General features: G+C 34.0%; 1 protein-coding gene across 2 annotated transcripts in view; it reads left to right on the top strand.

Annotated features, from left to right (window-relative positions):
* The window catches only part of KIFAP3 (kinesin associated protein 3), a 190,424-nt gene that overhangs the window by 36,400 nt on the left and 133,675 nt on the right, over positions 1-20,349 (top strand). For both annotated transcript variants that reach the window (XM_032389464.1, XM_032389465.1), the window contains exons 4-8: positions 103-158; positions 700-841; positions 8,760-8,859; positions 10,093-10,217; positions 12,234-12,332. In XM_032389464.1, the coding sequence (XP_032245355.1) occupies positions 103-158; positions 700-841; positions 8,760-8,859; positions 10,093-10,217; positions 12,234-12,332 (522 nt within the window). The remainder of the gene's footprint in view (positions 1-102; positions 159-699; positions 842-8,759; positions 8,860-10,092; positions 10,218-12,233; positions 12,333-20,349) is intronic.

The following is a 20,349-nucleotide window of genomic DNA, read 5'->3' as shown; positions in this document are numbered from 1 at the left end:
ATCCCCAGCTCAGCCATAATAAAACTCAGCTGCTGAAAATAAAAATTACCCAGAAACTCTAAAAACCTAGTTCTTCTCATTAAAAACAAAATCTTTTTACAGAAAAAAAAGAAAAATCAAGCAAGCCTAAAGATCCACCTCCTTTTGAAGGAATGGAGGTAAGACTATATTCTGATCTACTAGAGAACTGATTGATTGTAAGGTTGTTGCCTTTTCCCATCAATAATTCATACAATAACATTAAATAGATAGGGATATTTTAAAGATTATTCAACTTAGAAGTACCTGGAAAAGGTAGATATTCAGTATTTCATATAGGCAAAAATTAGTGGTATTTTTTTAGATATAATTTATTTTGATAAGTAAGTTTTGAAATGTTTTAAATATTTTTAATGCCTTATGTTTTGAAATATTGTTTAACCTATTGAAGTAGATATAAATTATTTGCATTAAATTTAAGATATTTTATATTAATAGGCCAATTTTAAAGTTTATGTACTTCCTATTTTCATATGGTTTATAACTACTTTTGTATTAGAGTCCTAGCCCCCAAAGGTCTAATTTTCCCCTCTACAAAAGGATAGCAACTATGAGTCCTTGGACAATTTGTCTGTTATTAAAAGGGCAAAATGTCATTCTTTTAACAGTGGCTTTGTTAAATACTGTTCCTTTGGAGTACTTCCTCTTCCTTTCTTTCAGATTGATGAAGTTGCTAACATTAATGATATGGATGAATACATTGAGTTACTATATGAAGATATTCCTGACAAAGTTCGGGGTTCTGCTTTGATCCTGCAGCTTGCCCGAAATCCTGATAACTTGGAAGAACTACTATTGAATGGTGATTTATATCTATAAATATTAAAAATAGAAAAATTGTATAATATGGTTTTTAAGGAGAAAGCTAAAATTATACCAAAGTTAGGAATGCATTTGTTTCCCAGAACTTTGTTACCTTCTTATGAAAAATTTTTAACTTAAGAGCATAACATTTAAATATTCTCTGAAGAATTTAGAAATCATTTAAACAACAAAAATAAAGCATTAATGATACTGTATCTTTTCATTCTTCTGCTCTGGAAGACTTTTATCCTTTCAGTTAGGATACAATATCAAACTTCTGACATTTGTACACATATGTATATGCTTTTATTAAATTGGTTAGAGTTCCAAAATTAGTTTTTTTTCAGTAGTGCAGCAAAAATATGTATTAATCTTTATAAGTTTATTTTGATTGAATTTGATGCTCTCCTTTCATTAGATGTGCTAGGTAATAAAGAAAAAGGAGATAAAATGCTCTTAAAATCTTTTTTCTCAGTAATACCACTATAGAATTACTTTAAGTGCACAGTTTTCTGACTATACTTCTGCCAAAAATAAAATATGGAAGATGTCATTATTATCTGATTTTCCATCACATGATAAAGAATACCTTTTTGTCTATTTTCGTAATTCTTTTATGGAGGCTGCACAGTACACACCTATACTTTGTAGCTTGGAAAATATATACACGGGGCGCCTGGGTGGGTCAGTTGGTTAAGCAACTGCCTTCGGCTCAGGTCATGATCCTGGAGTCCCGGGATCGAGTCCCGCATCGGGCTCCCTGCTCAGCGAGGAGCCTGCTTCTCCCTCTGACCCTCCCCCCTCTCATGTACTCTCTCTCATTCTCGCTCTCTCAAATAAATAAATAAATCTTAAAAAAAAAAAAAAAAAAAAGGAAAATATATACAAAGAATTGTCCAGGAAGTCCTAGGATGTTACCAGTGTTTTCAGTAGGAAATTTGTGCATTTTAAGTATTTTTAAAATTACACAACTCATATTATTTTTAAAAAGAATTAGAATATTATAGATGAAACCCCCTTTGACCATTACTCTATAATCTGAGTTTGGAGTGCATTCATTCTTCTAGATCCTTTTCATATATACTTTTATATATATAAAGTATATATATATGAATTTTTTATAGAGTATTACTTTGTAAGAATTTTTATATTAATAATATCATACTACTTTTTTGTTAATTTTTCCATATAGTAATATTTTGAGATTACATGCAGATAGATACATATAATGTAATTAGTTTTTTTTTTTTTAAGATTGTATTTATTTGAGAGAGAGAGATAGCAAGAGAGCACAAGTGGGGAGGAGAGGGAGAAGCAGGCTCCCCGCTGAGCAGGGAGCCCGACACGGGGCTCTATTCCAGGACTCTAAGATCATGACCTGAGCCAAAAGCAGACCCTTAACCAACTGAGCCACCCAGGTGCCCCATAATGTAATTAAGTTTTAAACAATTTTGGTTATTGCTTTTTATGAAGCTTTATATAGCTTTAGCCATTCCTCTATTGGTCGGTCATTAGATTGTTTACAAATTTTTTGGTAGGGAATATTGCTTCAGTGAACATCTTTGTACATATCTTCTTCCTTTTTTTTTTTTTTTTTTTTTTTTTTTTTACAGACATAAAGCCATTTATTTAAAGCATGGATCCAGGATACTTACTGACACTTGTGTTCCCACAGCAGGGACCAGAATCCTATTGCATTTAAACTGAACAGAAGTGATTTTGTGTTTATTTTTCTTATGACTAAATTCCATGAATCCCTTAGCCTATTTAATTTATTGAGTTCACTTTTTTTCAATTAATTAACATATATTATTTGTTTCAGGGGTACAGGTCTATGATTCATCAGTCTTATATAATACCCAGTGCTCATTACAACACATACCCTTCCCAGTGTCTATCACCCAGTTATCCCATCCTCCCACTCCCCTCCCCTGCAGCAACCCTCAGTTTGTTTCCTAAGATTAAGAGTCTCTTACAGTTTGTCTCCCTCTCTGGTTTCGTCACAAGCAAGGAGTTCTTTACAGTGTGTACACAGAAACAGAGGTCATACAGAAATACAGGTCATAATGTTTTAAGGGATTTTGCCAAACTGCCTTCCTAAATGGTTGTACTTCTCTGTCCCCAGACCAATGGAATATGAAAGCCATTAAACTTTAAATTTTTTGACATTGTATTATGGTAATGAACAAGTTCTCTTGTTTTAAGTTGCATTTGCCTGATTTCTAATGAATTTACTTTTTTCCTCATGTCACTAGACTTTTGGAATTTCTACCCTGTTTTGAAGTTTGTATTCCTGTGTATTCGTGTGTGTGTGTGTGTGTGTGTGTGTGTGTGTGTATGTGAGACTATACGTATATTTACATAAATATATGTACAGTCTTTATATCCTTTTTTACATATATAATTTAGCATATAAATTTATATCATTTATATCCTTTTTCTTTTATGTGCTTAGAAATAGTTTCTCTCAATCTATTGTCTCTTTTTTGTATATCTTTTTCCATCTGTTTACTTTCACCCTATTTGTGCCTTTGAATCTAAAATGTTTGTATTGAAAAAAAAATAAAAATAAAAAATAAAAATAAAATAAAACGTTTGTATTGTAGAAAGTATATAGTTGGATCGTGCTTTTTTTTTTAATCCATTCTGCCAGTCTCTCCCTTTTGATTGGAGTGTTTATATTTACCATTAACGTAATTACTCATTAAGTGGGATTGTTATTTAACACTTTGTATTTGTTTTCTATATCTTTTATCATTTTTGTTCCTTTAGCCCCTTATTACTGCCTTCTTTTATGTAAAATGGATATTTTTTAGTATACCATTTTAATCCTTTTGATTTCTTTTATTATGTTTTCCTCAATTATTTTCTGAGTGTTTGCCCTAGAATTACAGTTACCATCTTAAATTAAAATAATCTGGTTCAAATTAATAGTAACTTAATTTGAATAGTATGTAAAAACTTTGCTCCAATATACCTTTATTCCCTCTCCACTCCTTTGTACTATTTTGGTAATACAAAGTACATCATTACACATTATTTGCCTATCAGCACAGTAATATAATTATTGATGTATGAGTTTTTTTAATCAGATAGAAGAGTACAGTCAGAAATATGTTTATACTGTCTTTTTATTTATATAGTTATCTTTACCTTTGCTCTTTATTTCTTTGTGTGGATTTAAGTTCTTCTGTGGTATTTTTTCATTTAAGCCTGAAGGATTCCCTTAGTATTCTCATAGGGAAGATTTAATATCAACAAATTCTTTAAATTTTTGTTTACCTAGGAATAGGAATGACTTAATTTTTCTTTGGTGTTTGAATGGGTAGTTTTGCTGGATGTAGAATTCTTGTTTGACAGTCTTTTTCTTTTAGTACTTTGACTATACCATCCCATTGTCTTCATGTCTTCATGGTTTCTGATATGAAATTGGCTGTTAATCTTATGAAGGATCCTGTATAACTATTGAGCTGCTTTCTTCTTACTGCTTTCAACATTTTCTTTGCCTTTGGCTTTTGCCAGTGTGACTATGATGTGTTTAGGTGTTGATGTTTTTTAGTTTGTCTTGCTTGGAGTTCATGGAACTCCTTGGACCTGCAGATTAATGTTTTTCATCAAACTTGGAAGTTTTGGGCATTATTTTGTTAAATATTCATTTAGCTCCTTTCTCTCCTTTCCTCTTGGGACTCCCATGTTAATATGCTTGTTTGGTGCCCCATTGGTCTTTGAGGCTCTTTATTTTTCATTCTTTTTTCTTTCAGTTCTTTAGACTGGATAATCTTAATTGACCTACCTTTTAATTTGTCAGTTCTTTCTTTTTCTAGTTCACATCTGCTGTTAAGACCCTTTAATGAATTTTTCATTTCAGATGTACTTTGTAACTCCAGAATTTATATTTGGTTCATATTTTTTGATTTGTAGCTCCTTATTGATATTATTTGTTTGATGAGACATCATTTGCCTACCTTCCCATACTTTTCTTTAAACCTTTAGATATGGTTTCCTTTAGTTCATTGAATGTATTTACAATAGCTAGTTTAAAGTCTTTGTTTCATAAGTTCAACATCTGAGCTTCCTCATGGACAATTCCTATTCACTCCTGTGTTTACTGAGTACAGGACATAGCATCCTGTTTTCTTGCATGTCTTTTAGTTTTTATTGTTGTTGAAATAATATTGGGGCACTCCCTCCAGGGCTTATTTTTACTGTTGGTTTAATGAGTTTCTTGGATTAATTCTGAAAAATCTGTATTTTTTGTGCTGCCACTGAAGCTTTCTAGTTCAGTTAGTTTAGTGTTTAATGATTGGATAGAGGTTTTTTAAATGCCTGGCCCTAAGTGTCCCAGCCTTTGCTGAGGGGCTGTGTGTGTGTGTCTGTTGGAGCATGTCTTCAGTATTTAAGCAGGTAGTTTACAAGATCTTAGCCTTTTTTTTTTTTTTTAACTTTTTTTTACTTATTTAATTAATCTCTACACCCAACATGGGGCTCAAACTCATGACCCTGAGATCAAGAGTCTCATGCTTTACTGACTGAGCCTGCCAGAAACTCCCAAGGCCTTAGCCTTTAATTCCTGCTTGTACATTGCCTCAGGATTGGCCAGAGATGAGAGAGTAGGTCTTTCTTAGGTCTTTCCCGAGCATCAGCACATTCCTGCACTTGTACATGGCCTTCTGGTTTCCCAGGAATATATTGGAGCTTTTCAAAGACCTTGTAAATATCTCACTCCCAGTTTTTCCTTTTAAGGTTGTTTGGTTAGACTCTTGTTAACCCCAACTGGCAAGGCTACCACCTGCAGTTGCAATGTTGCCACCAGTGGTTTTCAACAAATGCCCTGGGTATAAACCTGTACAAAGCAATTTCTGAGTCAGGTCAAATAAATGCAAACCCTGGGAATGGAGCTTTCCAGCAAATATCCAGATGGGTCACATAGTGAGTGGAGTGGAGTGGGGGTTTTCAGGATTGCCAAATTGTTCTGCTTCCTCCTATGCTGCTGTTTTTCACAGATACTAAAATTGTGATGCTGTTGGTTTTCAAGGCTTCCACAAAGTTACACAGAGGGGATAGAATTAGGGCAAGTTGAAATATTTTCTCTTACTAAGATTCAGCCATATTTCTTATTGTTGCAAAATGTAGTTAATTTCCAGGGTTCTAAAAACGTTGGTGACAGTTTTTTCCAGTGTTTTAATTCACTTGTGGAGGAATGGATTTTTGGAGGTCCTTACTTTGGTTGTTTCAGAAATGCTTGGCTCTGGAATTCATTTTTGTTGAAAGTAGGAGGTAGAGATGTAAATTTGTTGCATATTCATAGCCAGTTATTCCAACCTAGTTAGTGAATACTCCTTCTTCCCCCAAAGATTTGAAATGCCTTTTCTGTTAAATGCCTGGCATTCTATTATTCAATAGATACTTCTTGAAAGATTATTCTGTGCCATGTACTGTTCTGGTATATTCATAGGTATGTTTTAATGCTTTATTTTCTTTTCTGTTGATCTATTTGATAATTTCCATGCTATGTTTTGTTTTGTATTTTGACTAGAGTTTTAGAATAGGTAGGAGAAGTGTTCCAACTTGTTGATTTTTTTTTTTTTAAATAGGTGTTGCTGGTCTTTACATTTTTTGAGTGTATTATTTTGACATCACTTTATAATATAAATTATATCAAAAATTATAATGGAATTTTAATTATGATTGCATTTAACTTATAAATTCATTTGGGGGTTATATTTTGACCTTCAGTAAACTTCATAATTTTCTTTTGGCTATTTCTTGATAACCTATGTACAAATCCTACAGCTGTGTTTTTATTGAGACACTTTTCTATTTTATACTAAAGGAGAAAAATGAAATAAAATTTGGAAAATAGGTCACTAGCCATCTACCTAAATTCATGACATTATAGTACATCATTTTCCAAAGCACAGTTGACTCTTGAACAATGGAGAGGGTGGTTTAGAGGTGCACCCCCGCAGTCAAAAATACATATGTAATTTTTGACTCTCCAGAAACTTAACTATGAATAGTACACTAATAGGACAAGGCACCACATCTCTCCTTGTCCCCACCCAAAGTTAACAAAGCTGGATCCTAGAGTGGTACCTGTTCCTTGCTTCCATACCCAAGAATGTGGGAAATCTTTTTATACATGGAATCTGAGGGAAAGCAGAACACCTTTACCTGTCTCTCTAGATTGCTTGTTCCATCAGACCCCCTTTATGAAGTTCTAATGCAGTTTCTGCTTATAGGAGATGCTATCAAGTGGTGAACTGCCAGTTAGTTCCCTGGAGGTAATAGCTCCCGACTTTGGAGAGCTCTCAGCACCATGGACAGTGCCCTCCTTGCTGTCCACTCTACATCCCAGGTTCCTGCTTGGTGCTCTTGGCTCCAGTTTTCTGGACCTGTTACCCTGGGAGTGGGGGGCTGGGAGGAGTGGGAGAGGTGAAGGGTGAAGGCAGGTTATTCTGTGGTCCTTGGCCAATTTTAGCCCATGACTGGCCCTGCCCCACCACCTCACTGAGAATCTCTCCCCAGAGCTGGTTCCTTTGCACCTCTCAGTTCAAGACCTCAATGGTATTGAGTAGGGTGAGGAGTGCCAGGAGCAGGCAAGAGCCCTACTGTTCCAGGCTTCACTGCATCTTTCCTTTGCCTTCCCTTCTAGTCATTTTGGCAACTTCTACCTTACTTTTCAATCATAATATAAAATACATATTTATTGAAAAAATCCCCATATAAATGGACCCACACAGTTCAAGCCAGTGTCTTCAAGGGTCAACTGTATATTCTAAGAAATACTGTTTCCCCTGGATTATAGTGGTGAAATGCCTTTAGTAATACTGGATAAACAAAGTTAACCAGATTCTTTATTAGGTAGAACTTTGTGGCACCTTTACATATTAATGTATATTGCCTACCTATTTACTTCACCCCAGAATAGTTTTGTTCAAAGCATATGTGAGTATAAATAACATTATGAAATGATATTATAGGATGTTTTTTAGTTTGAAAAATTCCTCACTAAGATTAATAATACTTGTTTCATAATCTGAATGGCCACAGAGCCCAAATAAATTGAATACTTTCATTACCATAATAATTACTAATAATGCAGTCCATGAAGTACAGTAGATTCTGAGTGCCTATTATAGAAAGTTGAATTATGATCTCTGTATAACACACAGATATTTTCTTTAATGCTTTAATATTTTAAGAATCAGTAAGCCATGTAACAATTCTAATTTGAAACTGGTCTCATTACTTTATGTTTACTTAGCATATGGTAATTCTCATTAATCAGTTCATTAAGTTTTTCCCTTTCTCAAGATAAAAATCTAGCAGAGATGTTTATTCTACCCTGAAGCTAGTTTTGTGAAGGATTTTTTGTTTTATTTATGTCTGTTGGCATTAATTTAACATAATATTAAAATAGATTTATTTTTGTGTGTATAAGCTTTATTTGGTTATTAATTTGCTTCAGTGGAGCTAGTGTTAGCCTGCTAAACTGCTCATTATTTTTTTAGACTTATTCTGATTTTTTCCTTCTTCACAAACATATTAAATCAGATGTTAAAAAACAAAAAATGGCACTGCAGTAGCAAGATTACAAGTGGAAATACACATAAAGAAAGAAATGGTCTTTTTATTTTGTCACCCATTATGTACTTATTATGTTACTTTATCTAAATCATATTTTACTTTTTGTTTATAATTAGAGACTTAAAGTTACATGTTATGGGTTTTTAAGTAAAAGTTGTATTTCAGTTTTAAATATAGCTTTCTGTGTTGGAAAGAAGCACCCTCCTTTTTTGTCCCAGTTCTATCTTAGCTTTGTTATTTATCAATAAGTAGGCATTTAAAACCAATCACCCTTTATACCACAGGCAAGGCGAATGATCATTTTTACATGTTCCTTTTTTCTTTAGAAACTGCCCTTGGTGCATTAGCAAGAGTCCTAAGAGAAGACTGGAAACAAAGTGTTGAGTTAGCTACAAATATAATTTACATCTTTTTTTGCTTTTCCAGGTAAGTATAAAAATAAGGAAATAAAAGGAAAAGTCTATCTCTGTTTCAGTCTGTCAATAGTTTGGATTGTGGATTACTGGTTTGCTCTCTTCCTGTGTGTCTGCCGAAACTCTGCCTCTGAACTCTTACTCTCTTTCCCATTCTCTATCCTCTCTATTGTTCTGTCCTTCATTCAGTCTGTATTGACCCATGCATGTACATGGATACACACAGAATAGGATAGTAAATTGGTTTAGAATTTAAGAGTATGGGGGTGCCTGAGTGGCTCAGTCGTTAAGCGTCTGCCTTCGGCTCAGGTCATGATCCCAGGGTCCTGGGATCGAGCCCCACATCGGGCTCCCTGCTCTGCAGGAAGCCTGCTTCTCCCTCTCTCACTGTCAATCTCTCTCTCTGTCAAAAAATAAATAAAATCTTAAAAAAAAAATTTAAAAAAAAAAAAAGAATTTAAGAGTATGGACTCTGGAAATAGACTGGATTTGAATCCAAGTACTGCTATTTACTACTTGTGTGTTCTTGATTACATTAATTCTGTGCCTCAGTTTCCTCATCTGTAAACTGGATAGTAACACTGTTTTTGAATAATTTTTAGAATAAAGCATGACCCAGAGTAAGTGCCAGTATATATGTATATATACATATATATGTATATGTATATATATGTAACTGTTATGTATCCATATATGCTATTTATATATATATATTCTTTAGAAAGATATTTATTGAGACATTTTGAAAAGTCTAGCCAATTCCCAGAGAATTGCCTCTGTTCTAAAAATGTGCCAGCATTAGCGAGTAGGTATTTATTGAATAAATACTCGGATGAATGAATTGTGTAGGAAACATATGCAAAAACCTGATTACTAATATTTTACTGGCTTATTCTCTGGTAATCCATTTTATTTAATATTAGTAATATTATGTTATTAGTTTTGTTTTACAGCAGTCTGAAAGTTTATTTTTGAGAGTATCTGCATAGTTAAAATAGTGGTTGATTACAAAAAATGCATTTTATTTCATTTCTAACTTAAAAATTTTATTTCAGGTAATGGTAATATATATAAAGTAATCTTATAATTTCAGGTCTTCATAGTATACCCTGGGTGTATTCATTTGTTGAAATATATATATCAAATTTATTTTCTACATTAATTATACATGTGTTTACCCAAAATAACTTTCCTGAATCTACAAAACATAATGCTTCAAATACATACTAAAATCTCTTCTTTAAAGCTTTTCTCAGTTTCATGGACTTATCACTCACTATAAAATTGGAGCTCTGTGTATGAATATCATTGATCATGAGTTAAAAAGACATGAGCTGTGGCAAGAAGAACTCTCTAAGAAGAAGAAAGCTGATATCCTTTTAGAGTGGCATTTCACCGCAGTGTTGTTGCTAATGAGCTTTGGATGGGTGGGATGGTTTTGGTTTTTTTTTCCATTTACGTTATTTGGAAAAATAAAAGAGTATTGAAGGTTAAGATGAAGAGTGAGACTATCAGAATGAATATAGTTTGACATATACTTTTTATCTCTTTGATTAGTTGTTAAGATAGAAGGAGCAGTAATAGTGGTCCTAGATAATTGAACTGGTGAGTGTTTAAGTGGCTATATCAATATATCTCCTAAGATCCTTTGGTTAGCTGAAGTCTGGCTCACTGCTGTTGTTTATGTAGTTCTGTCTATGTCATAAGGTGACTGATTGGAATAGATGTGAATTTGGTGAACATAGTTTTAAATTCTATTTTGCTAATTAAGTGCAAAAATTCTTTTCTTAATACATATACATTTGAGAGGCCTACAGAATGATAGAACCTATGAAAAGAATCTTAAAAAGTGATCCATTTTAACCTATCCTTCAAAACAGGAATGTTTTCTGCAGCTTCCCTTACAAATTGGTTATTTACTCTCTTCTTTGACAATGTCACTGCTTATTGATTTAGTTCATTCTGTGGTTTGGCATCCTATTTATTATGTTCTTTTGCTTAGTGTACTAAAATCCACTTGTCAATAACTTCTGTCCCTTGAATCTAATCTTGCATGCTAAAGCAATATAGACTAAGGGTAGTCTCTTAAACATCACTTTTCTTGTATTTGAAGATATTTATCATATTGCTTCTACAGAGTAATTTTTCTAGATTGAAGGCCCTTGCTTTTTCATAAGGCTTATTCAGCAACCATACTGGTAATTTTCCTTTGAACCCAGTATTTATTGATCTCTGTTAAAAAGTAAAAGTAGTATTCCTGTTGTGCAAAGTATCATACGTTTCTTACCTCTCCATCATGGAATCCCCAAGATACTCTAAAAATATACCCTAACACACACACAAGTTTTGACTTTTCTTTGTTAGAATCTTCCCAGGTTTAGAAATTTTCTATTTGTGCTATGAGCTTCGGAAATCTAGATTGGTGTTGACTTAAACTCTATGGACAATTCAATAATCCTGGAGACTTTAGATAATTTCTGGAGTCACAAGTCTCCTAAATATACTCCAAATTCATTAAATAGGAGGGGTATGGAGAGAACTACTGACAGAACTTTTAGCAATCATTAATTTATATTTTATGATTGTTGGGTGACAGGAACTGGTATTTTAGGACATAGCGTATTCCTATAAGTATCAGATACCATTGATCATAAGATGCATCATTATTCATGAACCACTAAGAATGGAAAAAAAATGCTTCAATTAAACTATGACATATCATGGATTATAAGACATCCCTGAAATGCAGGAGATTCCTTGTGTTTTGATATAAGTAGCAGTCAACAAGGAGGAAGTTTTTAAGTGCTTGGGGATCCTGAAGTCAGACTGAAGTAATTGATTATTTCTGCAGGTGTCCAGGGAATTATTTGGGACCATAAGATGTAATTTAAAATTTTTGGTGACCTCTAACTTTGGGATATTTCTCTTTGATATCAAGTCTGAAGAGGGTACTAAAGAAAAGAGCTTTAGATCTAATCAACATTCTTTGAATATTCTGGGCATCTGTCTGAGGTGAAATTTAGTATTCTTACTAACTAAAACACTCTCTAAGGCAGTAATCCTTTTGGTTCATGGATCCACTTGTTAATATGTTGAAAGAGACTTGTGTACATATGTAAGATATTTGCATAAAATTTCTGGGATTCATGTATTTGGTAACAACCCAAACATATGTTCACCCAAGGTCTCCAAGCATATCCTTGAGCCCTTGGTTAAGAAGTTCTAACAATTATTGTGCAGAGATGAATATTTTAGTTTTAAACTACTGGTTAGAGAAAACTAGATAATACTGCACATAAAATATAATAGTACTGTTCTTCATAGTATTTTTCAGTAGGTTTTCTTTGCTTCAGTAAATATGGATGATCCTTAACTTAAGTTGCTTACTTGATGAAGACCCTGAAAACCAAACCTTGAGAAAAGATTATGAAAAAACCTTTAAAAAATACCAGGGGCTTGTGGTAAAACAAGAACAGCTCTTACGAGGTATGATTTCCTAAGCAATGAGAAACACAACAAAGTGCTTACACTACGTTAATTTTGTTCAATTTTTTTTTTTCAGATCGGTAAAGCTAGTATCAGAATAGTTGAAAAGTCTCTAAATTTTAATATGCTGTAAATTCTTTTATTTTTAGCTTGGGTAGTAATGTTTTAAGTTTCATTCCACTATTTTTCCACCAAAAGGCCCTATTCAGCTTTTAAATGTGTATATACTTGTAATTTATTTACTTGGGATTTTTTAATCCGGTGTTTGTCCTTTTCAGTAATGACAATCTGATCCCTCGAACACTAATATTAACTAATATTAGTTATAATAGTACTAATATCTTATTTAACTTATTTTGTTGCTTTCCTAGGAAATGTTATAAAATTTTTCAAAATATTTCTCTTGATTAATAAAAAATAGTCTCTTCTTTCTGAGGTTTATAGAGAGCTCTAACAATTCAATAGTGTGGTTTCATAGTCATTGTATAAGATGCAAAGTCTTATGAAAGTTAGTGAGAATGTGGGGATTTTAAGTGTGCATTCCACTCCTGCTTTGTAGTTGACTGTTGATTTTTTTCCAGTTTTGTTGAGATATAATTGACATATAACACTGTGTTAGGTTTAAAGTATACAGTGTGATGATTTGGTGCACACATATATTGCAAAATGTTTACCACAATAAGGTTAGTTAACATGTCCTTCACCTCACATAATTGCCATTTTGTTGTTGTTGTTATGGTGAGAACATTTAGCATCTATTCTCATAGCAACATTCAAATATACAATACAGTATTGTTAACTGTAGTCACCATGGTGTACATTAATTAGATCCCTGGAACTTACTCATCTTATGACTGAAAGTTTGTACCTGTTGACCAAGGTCTTCCCCTTTCCCCCACAACCCAGCCTCTGGTAAGCATCAATCTACTTTGTTTTTAGGAATACAATGTTTTTAGATTCCACATATTAAGTGAAAACATACAATATTTGTCTTCCTCTGTCTGATTTCACTTAAAATAATGCCCTCAAGGTCCATCTGTGTTGTCACAAATGGCAGAATATCCTCTTTTTTTATGAGTGAATAATATTTCGGGGTGTGTGTTTGTGTGTGTGTATGTGTGTGTGCCACATCTTTATCTATGCATCCATCAGCGGACAGTTAGGCTGCTTCATGTCTTGGCTATTGTGAATAATGCCTTAGTGAGCACAGGAATGCAGATATCTCTTTGAGATCATGATTTCATTTCCTTTTACCCAGAAATGGTGTTGCTGGATCATATGGTAGTTTTATTTTTAACTTTTTGAGAAACCTCCATACTGTTTTCCATAGTGGCTGCACCAATTTACATTCCTACCAAGAGTGCAGTTTAAGTTCCTACCAGTTTACATTCTTTTTACTCCACATCCTTGCCAGCATTTATCTCTTGTCTTTTTAATAATAGCTATTCTGACAGGTATGAGGTGATCTGTCATTGTGGTATTGATTTGCATTTCCCTGATGATTAGTGATGTTGAGCCACCTTTTCATTTACCTATTGGTAATTTGTATATCTTCTTTGGGAAAATGTCTATTCAAATCCTTTGTCCATTTTTAAATCAGATTTTTGTTGTTGTTATTCAGTTGTATGAGTTTCTTACACCTTTTGGGCATTAACCCCTAATCAGATACATGATTTGCATATATTTTCTCCCATTCTGTAGGTTGCCTTTTCACTTGGTTGATTCTTTCTTTTGCTGTACAAAAGCTTTTTTAGTTTTATGTAGTCTCACTTGTTGATGACTACTTTTGTTGCTTGTGCTTTTGGTCTCATTTCCAAAAAATCATTGCCAAGACAAGGAACTTTTTCCCTCTATTTTCTTCTAGGAGCTTTACATTTTCAAGTCCTTAATCCTAAGGATTATTTTATTTCAGTCCTTTTTCTTTTTTCCTTTGTAAGTCCAGTTAATTTTTGTGAGTGGTATTAGGGGTCTAATTTCATTTTTTTGTACGTGAGTATTCAGTTCTCCCAGCACCCTTTATTTTGAAGAAACTGTCCTTTCCCCTGTTGAGTATTCTTGGCTCTCTTGTCAAATATTCATTGACCTTTATATGTGGATTTATTGAGCTCTCAATTGTTTCATTGATCTATTATGTCTGTTTTTATGCTAACACCATCTGTTTGATTACTATAGCTTTGTAACATATTTTAAAAACAAAGTATGATGCCTCCAGCTTTATACTTTTTCAAGATTGCTTTGGCTATTTTGAGTCATTTATGGTTTCATGTAAATTTTTGTATTTTTTTTTTTCTATTTCTGTGAAAAATGACACTGGAATTTTGAGAGAGGACATGGCTCTATAGATGTCTTTGGGTAGTATGGACATTTTAATGATAGTAACTCATCCCATCCTTGGGCACAGCGTATCTTTACATTTATTTGTGTCTTCAAATTTCTTTCATCAGTTTATAGATCCTTCACTTCTTTGGTTAAATTTATTCCTAGGTATATTATTCTTTGGTTAAATTTATTCCTAGGTATATTATTGTTTTTGATGCTATTGTAAATGAGATTGTTTTATTTCCTTATAGTTGTTAGTGTATAGGAGGAGTACAACTGATTTTTGTGTATTGATTTTTTATCCTGAAACTTTATTGAATTCATTTATTCTAATAGTGTTTTAGTAGTCTTAAGGATTTTCTATATAAGATTATATGAGATTATGTCTTCAGCAAACAGAGACAATTTCATGTCTTCCTTTCTAATTTGTATACCTTTATTTCTTTTTCTTGCCTAAATTCTCTGGCTAGTTCTTCCAGTATTATATTGAATAAAGGTGTCAAGAGTGAGCATTCTTGCCTTTTTGCTAATCTTAGAGTAAAAACTTTAGTTTTTCACTGTTGATTTTGATGTTGGTAGTGGGATTTTCATGTTAACTACTTTCTATTCCTAGGATTTTAATATGGAAGGATGTTGAATTTTGTCAAATGCTTTTTCTGCATCGATGCATATGATTTTTGTCTTTTATTCTATTAATGTCATGTATCGTATTTTTTTGATTTGTGTATGCTGAACCATCTGTGCACCCCAGGGATAAATCCTACTTCATCGTGGTATGTGATCCTTTTAATGTGCTATGCATTCAGTTTGCTAGTATTTTATTGAGAATTTTTGTATCTCTGTTCATCAGGGATACTGGTCTATAGTTTTTTGTTTTATGTTTTTCCTTGTAGTGTCCTTATCTAGCTTTGTATCAGGGTAACTCTTCAATTTTTTGGATGAGTTTGAGAAGGATTGGCATTAATTCTTTAAATGTTTGGTAGGAGTAGCCTGTGAAGCCATCTGGTCCTAGGCTTTTCTTTTTGCAAGGTTTGTGGTTATTGATTCAGCCTGCTGACTCATTATTGGTCTGTTCAGATTTTCTTCATGATTCAGTCTTGATAGGCTGTATGTTTCTAGAAATTTATTCTTTTTTCTAGGATGTCCATTTGGCTTGTAATTGTTTATATTAGTCTCTTAAGATCCTATGTATTCCTGTTGTATTGGTTGTAATGTCTCTACTTTAGTTTGTAATTTCATTTCAGTCCTTTTTCTTTTTTCCTCTGTAAGTCCATTAAAAGTTTGTTCACTTTGTTCATCTTTTTAAAAACCCCAACTCTTAGTTTTGCTGATCTTTTCTATTGTTTTTCTGTTCTCTATTTCATTTATTTCTGCTTTGATCTTTGTGATTTCCTTCATTCAACTACTTTGGGCTTCATTTGTTCTTTTTCTAGTTCCTTCAGGTGTAAAGTTAGGTTGCTTGAGATTTTTTATTTTCTCTTTTTTCTTTTTCTTTTTTCTTAATGTTAGTATTTATGGCTATACACATCTCTCTTAGCACTTCTCTTGCTGCATACTTTAAGTTTTGGTATGTTGTGTTTCATTTTTGTTAGTTTCAAGGTAGTTTTTTATTTCCTTTTTGATTTCACCTTTGATCCATTGTTTATTCTGGAGTGTATTGTTTAATGTCCACATATCTGTGAATCTTCCAGCTTTCCTTTGGTTATTGATTTGTAGTTTTAAGACATCGTGGTTGGAAAAGATCCCTGGTATGATCAATTTTTTAAAATTTGCTAGGACTATTTTGTGACCTATCCTAGAGATTGTTCTGTGTGCACTTGAGAAGAATGTGTTCTCTGCTGTTGTTGGATGGAATGTTCTGTTTATGTCTCTTAGGTCCACTTGTTCTAAAGTCTAGTTCATGTCTTTTTCCTTATTGATTTCTGCCTGGATGATATATTCACTGTTAAAAGTACAGTATTGAAGTTCCCTACTATTATTATATAGATGTCTGTTACTCCCTTCAGATCTGTTAGTATTTGCTTAATATATTTAGATGCACCAATATTGGGTGCCATATATATTTACGATTGTTATATCTGCTTGATGAATGATGCTTTACCATTATAAATCACCTTCTTTGTCTCCTGTTACAGTTTTTTTTTTTAATTTTATTATGTTATGTTAGTCACCATACAATACATCATTAGTTTTTGATGTAGTGATCCACGATCCATTGTTTTCGTATAACACCCAGTGCTCCATGCAGTACGTGCCCTCCTTAATACCCATCACCGGGCTAACCAATCCCCCCTCCTCCCTCCCCTCTAAAACCCTGTTTGTTTCTCAGGTCCATAGTCTCTCATGGTTCATCTCTCCCTCCAATTGCCCCCGCCCATTTTTCCCTTCCTTCTCTTAATGTCCTCCATGTTATTCCTTATGTTCCACAAATAAGTGAAACCATATAATTGACTTTCTCTGCTTGACTTATTTCACTTAGCATAATCTCCTCCAGTCCCATCCATGTTGATGTAAAAGTTGGGTGTTCATCTTTTCTGATGGCTGAGTAATATTCCAATGTATATATGGACCACATCTTCTTTATCCATTCATCTGTTGAAGGACATCTCGGCTCTTTCTACAGTTTGGCTATTGCGGACATTGCTGCTATGAACATTGGGGTGCATATGGCCCTTCTTTTCACTACATCTGTGTCTTTGGGGTAAATACCCAGTAGTGCAATTGCTGGGTCATAGGGTAGCTCTATTTTTAAATTTCTGAGGAACCTCCACACTGTTTTCCAAAGTGGCTGTACCAACTTGCATTCCCACCAACAGTGTAAGAGGCTTGCCCTTTCTCCACAACCTCTCCAACATTTGTTGTTTCTTTCCCTGTCCATTTTTGCCATTCTAACTGGTGTAAGGTGGTATCTCAATGTGGTTTTGATTTGGATTTCCCTGATGGCTAATGATGATGAACATTTTTTCATGTGTCTGTTAGCCATTTGTATGTCTTCTTCAGAGAAGTGTCTGTTCATCTCTTCTGCCCACTTTTTGACTTGATTATTTGTTTTTTGGGTGTTGAGTTTGAGAAGTTCTTTATAGATTTTGGATACCAGCCCTTTATCTGTAGTGTCATTTGCAAATATGTTCTCCCATTCTGTGGGTTGCCTCTTTGTTTTGTTGACTATTTCCTTTGCTGTGCAGAAGCTTTTTATCTTGATGAAGTCCCAAAAGTTCATTTTTGCTTTTGTTTCACTAGCTTTTGGAGATGTATCTTGAAAGGAGTTGCTGTGGCCGATGTCAAAGAGGTTACTGCCTATGTTCTCCTCTAGGATTTTGGTGGATTCCTGTCTCACATTGAGGTCTTTCATCCAGTTTGAGTTTATCTTTGTGAATGGTGTTAGAGAATGGTCGAGTTTCATTCTCCTGCATGTGGCTGTCCAATTTTCCCAGCACCATTTATTGAAGAGACTGTCTTTTTTCCATTGCATGTTTTTTCCTGCTTTGTCAAAGATTATTTGACCCTAGAGTTGAGGGTCCATATCTGGGTTCTCTATTCTGTTCCATTGGTCTATGTGTCTGTTTTTGTGCCAGTACCATGCTGTCTTGGTGATCACTGCTTTGTAATATAGCTTGAAATCGGGCAACGTGATGCCCCCAGCTTTGTTTTTCTTTTTCAACATCTCCTTGGTGATTCGGGGTCTTTTGTGATTCCATACAAATTTTAGGATTGTTTGTTCCAGCACTTTGAAAAATGTCATTGGAATTTTGATCAGGATGGCATTGAAGGTATAGATTGCTCTGGGTAGCATAGACATGTTAACAATGTTTATTCTTCCGATCCATGAGCATGGAATATTTTTCCATCTTTTTGTGTCTTCTTCAATTTCTTTCATGAGTGTTTTGTAGTTCCTAGAGTATAGATCCTTTACCTCTTTGGTTAGGTTTATTCCGAGGTATCTTATGGTTTTTGGTGCTATTGTAAATGGAATCGTTTCTTTAATTTCTCTTTCTACAGTTGCGTTGTTAGTGTATAAGAAAGCAACTGATTTCTGTGCATTGATTTTGTATCCTGCCACATTACTGAATTGCTGGATGAGTTCTAGTAATTTGAGGGTGGAGTCTTTTGGGTTTTCCACATAAACTATCATGTCGTCTGCGAAAAGAGAGTTTGACTTCTTCTTTGCCAATTTGAATACCTTTTATTTCTTTTTGTTGTCTGATTGCTGTTGCTAGGACTTCTAGTACTATGTTGAACAATAGTGGTGAGAGTGGGCACCCTTGACGTGTTCCTGATCTTAAGGGAAAGGCTTTCAGCTTTTCCCCATTGAGGATGATATTCACTGTGGGTTTTTCATAGATGGATTTTATGAGCTTGAGGAATGTTCCCTCTATCCCTATACTCTGGAGAGTTTTAATCAGGAAAGGATGTTGTATTTTGTCAAATGCTTTTTGTGCATCAATTGAAAGGACCATATGGTTCTTCTCCCTCCTCTTATTAATGTGTTCTATCACATTGATTGATTTGCGAATGTTGAACCACCCTTGCATCCCGGGAATAAATCCCACTTGGTCGTGGTGGATGATCCTTTTAATGTATTGTTGGATCCTATTAGCTAGGATTTTGTTGAGGATTTTGGAATCCATATTCATCAGGGATATTGGTCTGAAATTCTCCTTTTTGATGGGGTCTTTTCCTGGTTTGGGGATTAAGGTAATGCTGGCCTCATAGAATGAGTTTGGAAGTTTTCCTTCTGTTTCTATTTTTTCAAACAGCTTCAGTAGAATAGGTATTATTTCTTCTTTGAATGTTTGGTAGAATTCCCCAGGGAATCCATCAGGCCCTGGACTCTTGTTTTTTGGGAGGTTTTTGATCACTACTTCAATCTCGTTACTGGTTATTGGCCTATTCAGGTTGTCAATTTCTTCCTGTTTCAGTCTTGGCAGCTTATAGGTTTCCAGGAAGGCCTCCATTTCATCCAGATTGCTCAGTTTATTGGCATATAGTTGTTGATAATAATTTCTAATAATTGTTTCTATTTCCTTGGTGTTAGTCGTGATCTCTCCCCTTTCATTCATAATTTTATTAATTTGGGTCCTTTCTGTCTTCTTTTGGGTAAGTCTGACCAGTGGTTTATCAATCTTATTAATTCTTTCAAAGAACCAACTTCTAGTTTCATTGATCTGATCTACTGTGTTTCTGGTTTCTAATTCATTGATTTCTGCTCTAATTTTAATTATTTCTCTTCTAATGCGTGGTTTAGGCATCATTTGTTGCTTTTTCTCTAGTTCTTTAAGGTGTAGAGTTAGTTGGTGAATTTGGGATTTTTCTATTTTTTTGAGTGAGGCTTGGATGGCTATGTATTTCGCCTTAGGACTGCCTTTGCAGGCAGGCCTTAGGACTGCCTTCGCCATAGGTTTTGGACCGATGTGTTTTCGTTCTCATTGATTTCCATGAATTGTTTAAGTTCTTCTTTGATTTCTTGGTTGACCCAAACATTCTTGAGCAGAGTGGTCTTTAGCTTCCAAGTGTTTGAATTTCTGCCAAATTTTTTCTTGTGATTGAGTTCCAGTTTTAGAGCATTGTGGTCTGAGAATATGCAGGGAATAATCTCAATCTTTTAGTATCGGTTGAGACCTGATTTGTGACCCAGTATATGGTCTATTCTGGAGAAAGTTCCATGTGCGCTCGAGAAGAATGAGTATTCTGTTGTTTT

The sequence above is a fragment of the Phoca vitulina genome, unplaced genomic scaffold (assembly GCF_004348235.1).
Source record: "Phoca vitulina isolate PV1807 unplaced genomic scaffold, GSC_HSeal_1.0 scaffold54, whole genome shotgun sequence".
NCBI lineage: Eukaryota > Metazoa > Chordata > Mammalia > Carnivora > Phocidae > Phoca > Phoca vitulina.
This window is presented reverse-complemented; position numbering and strand designations above follow the sequence as displayed.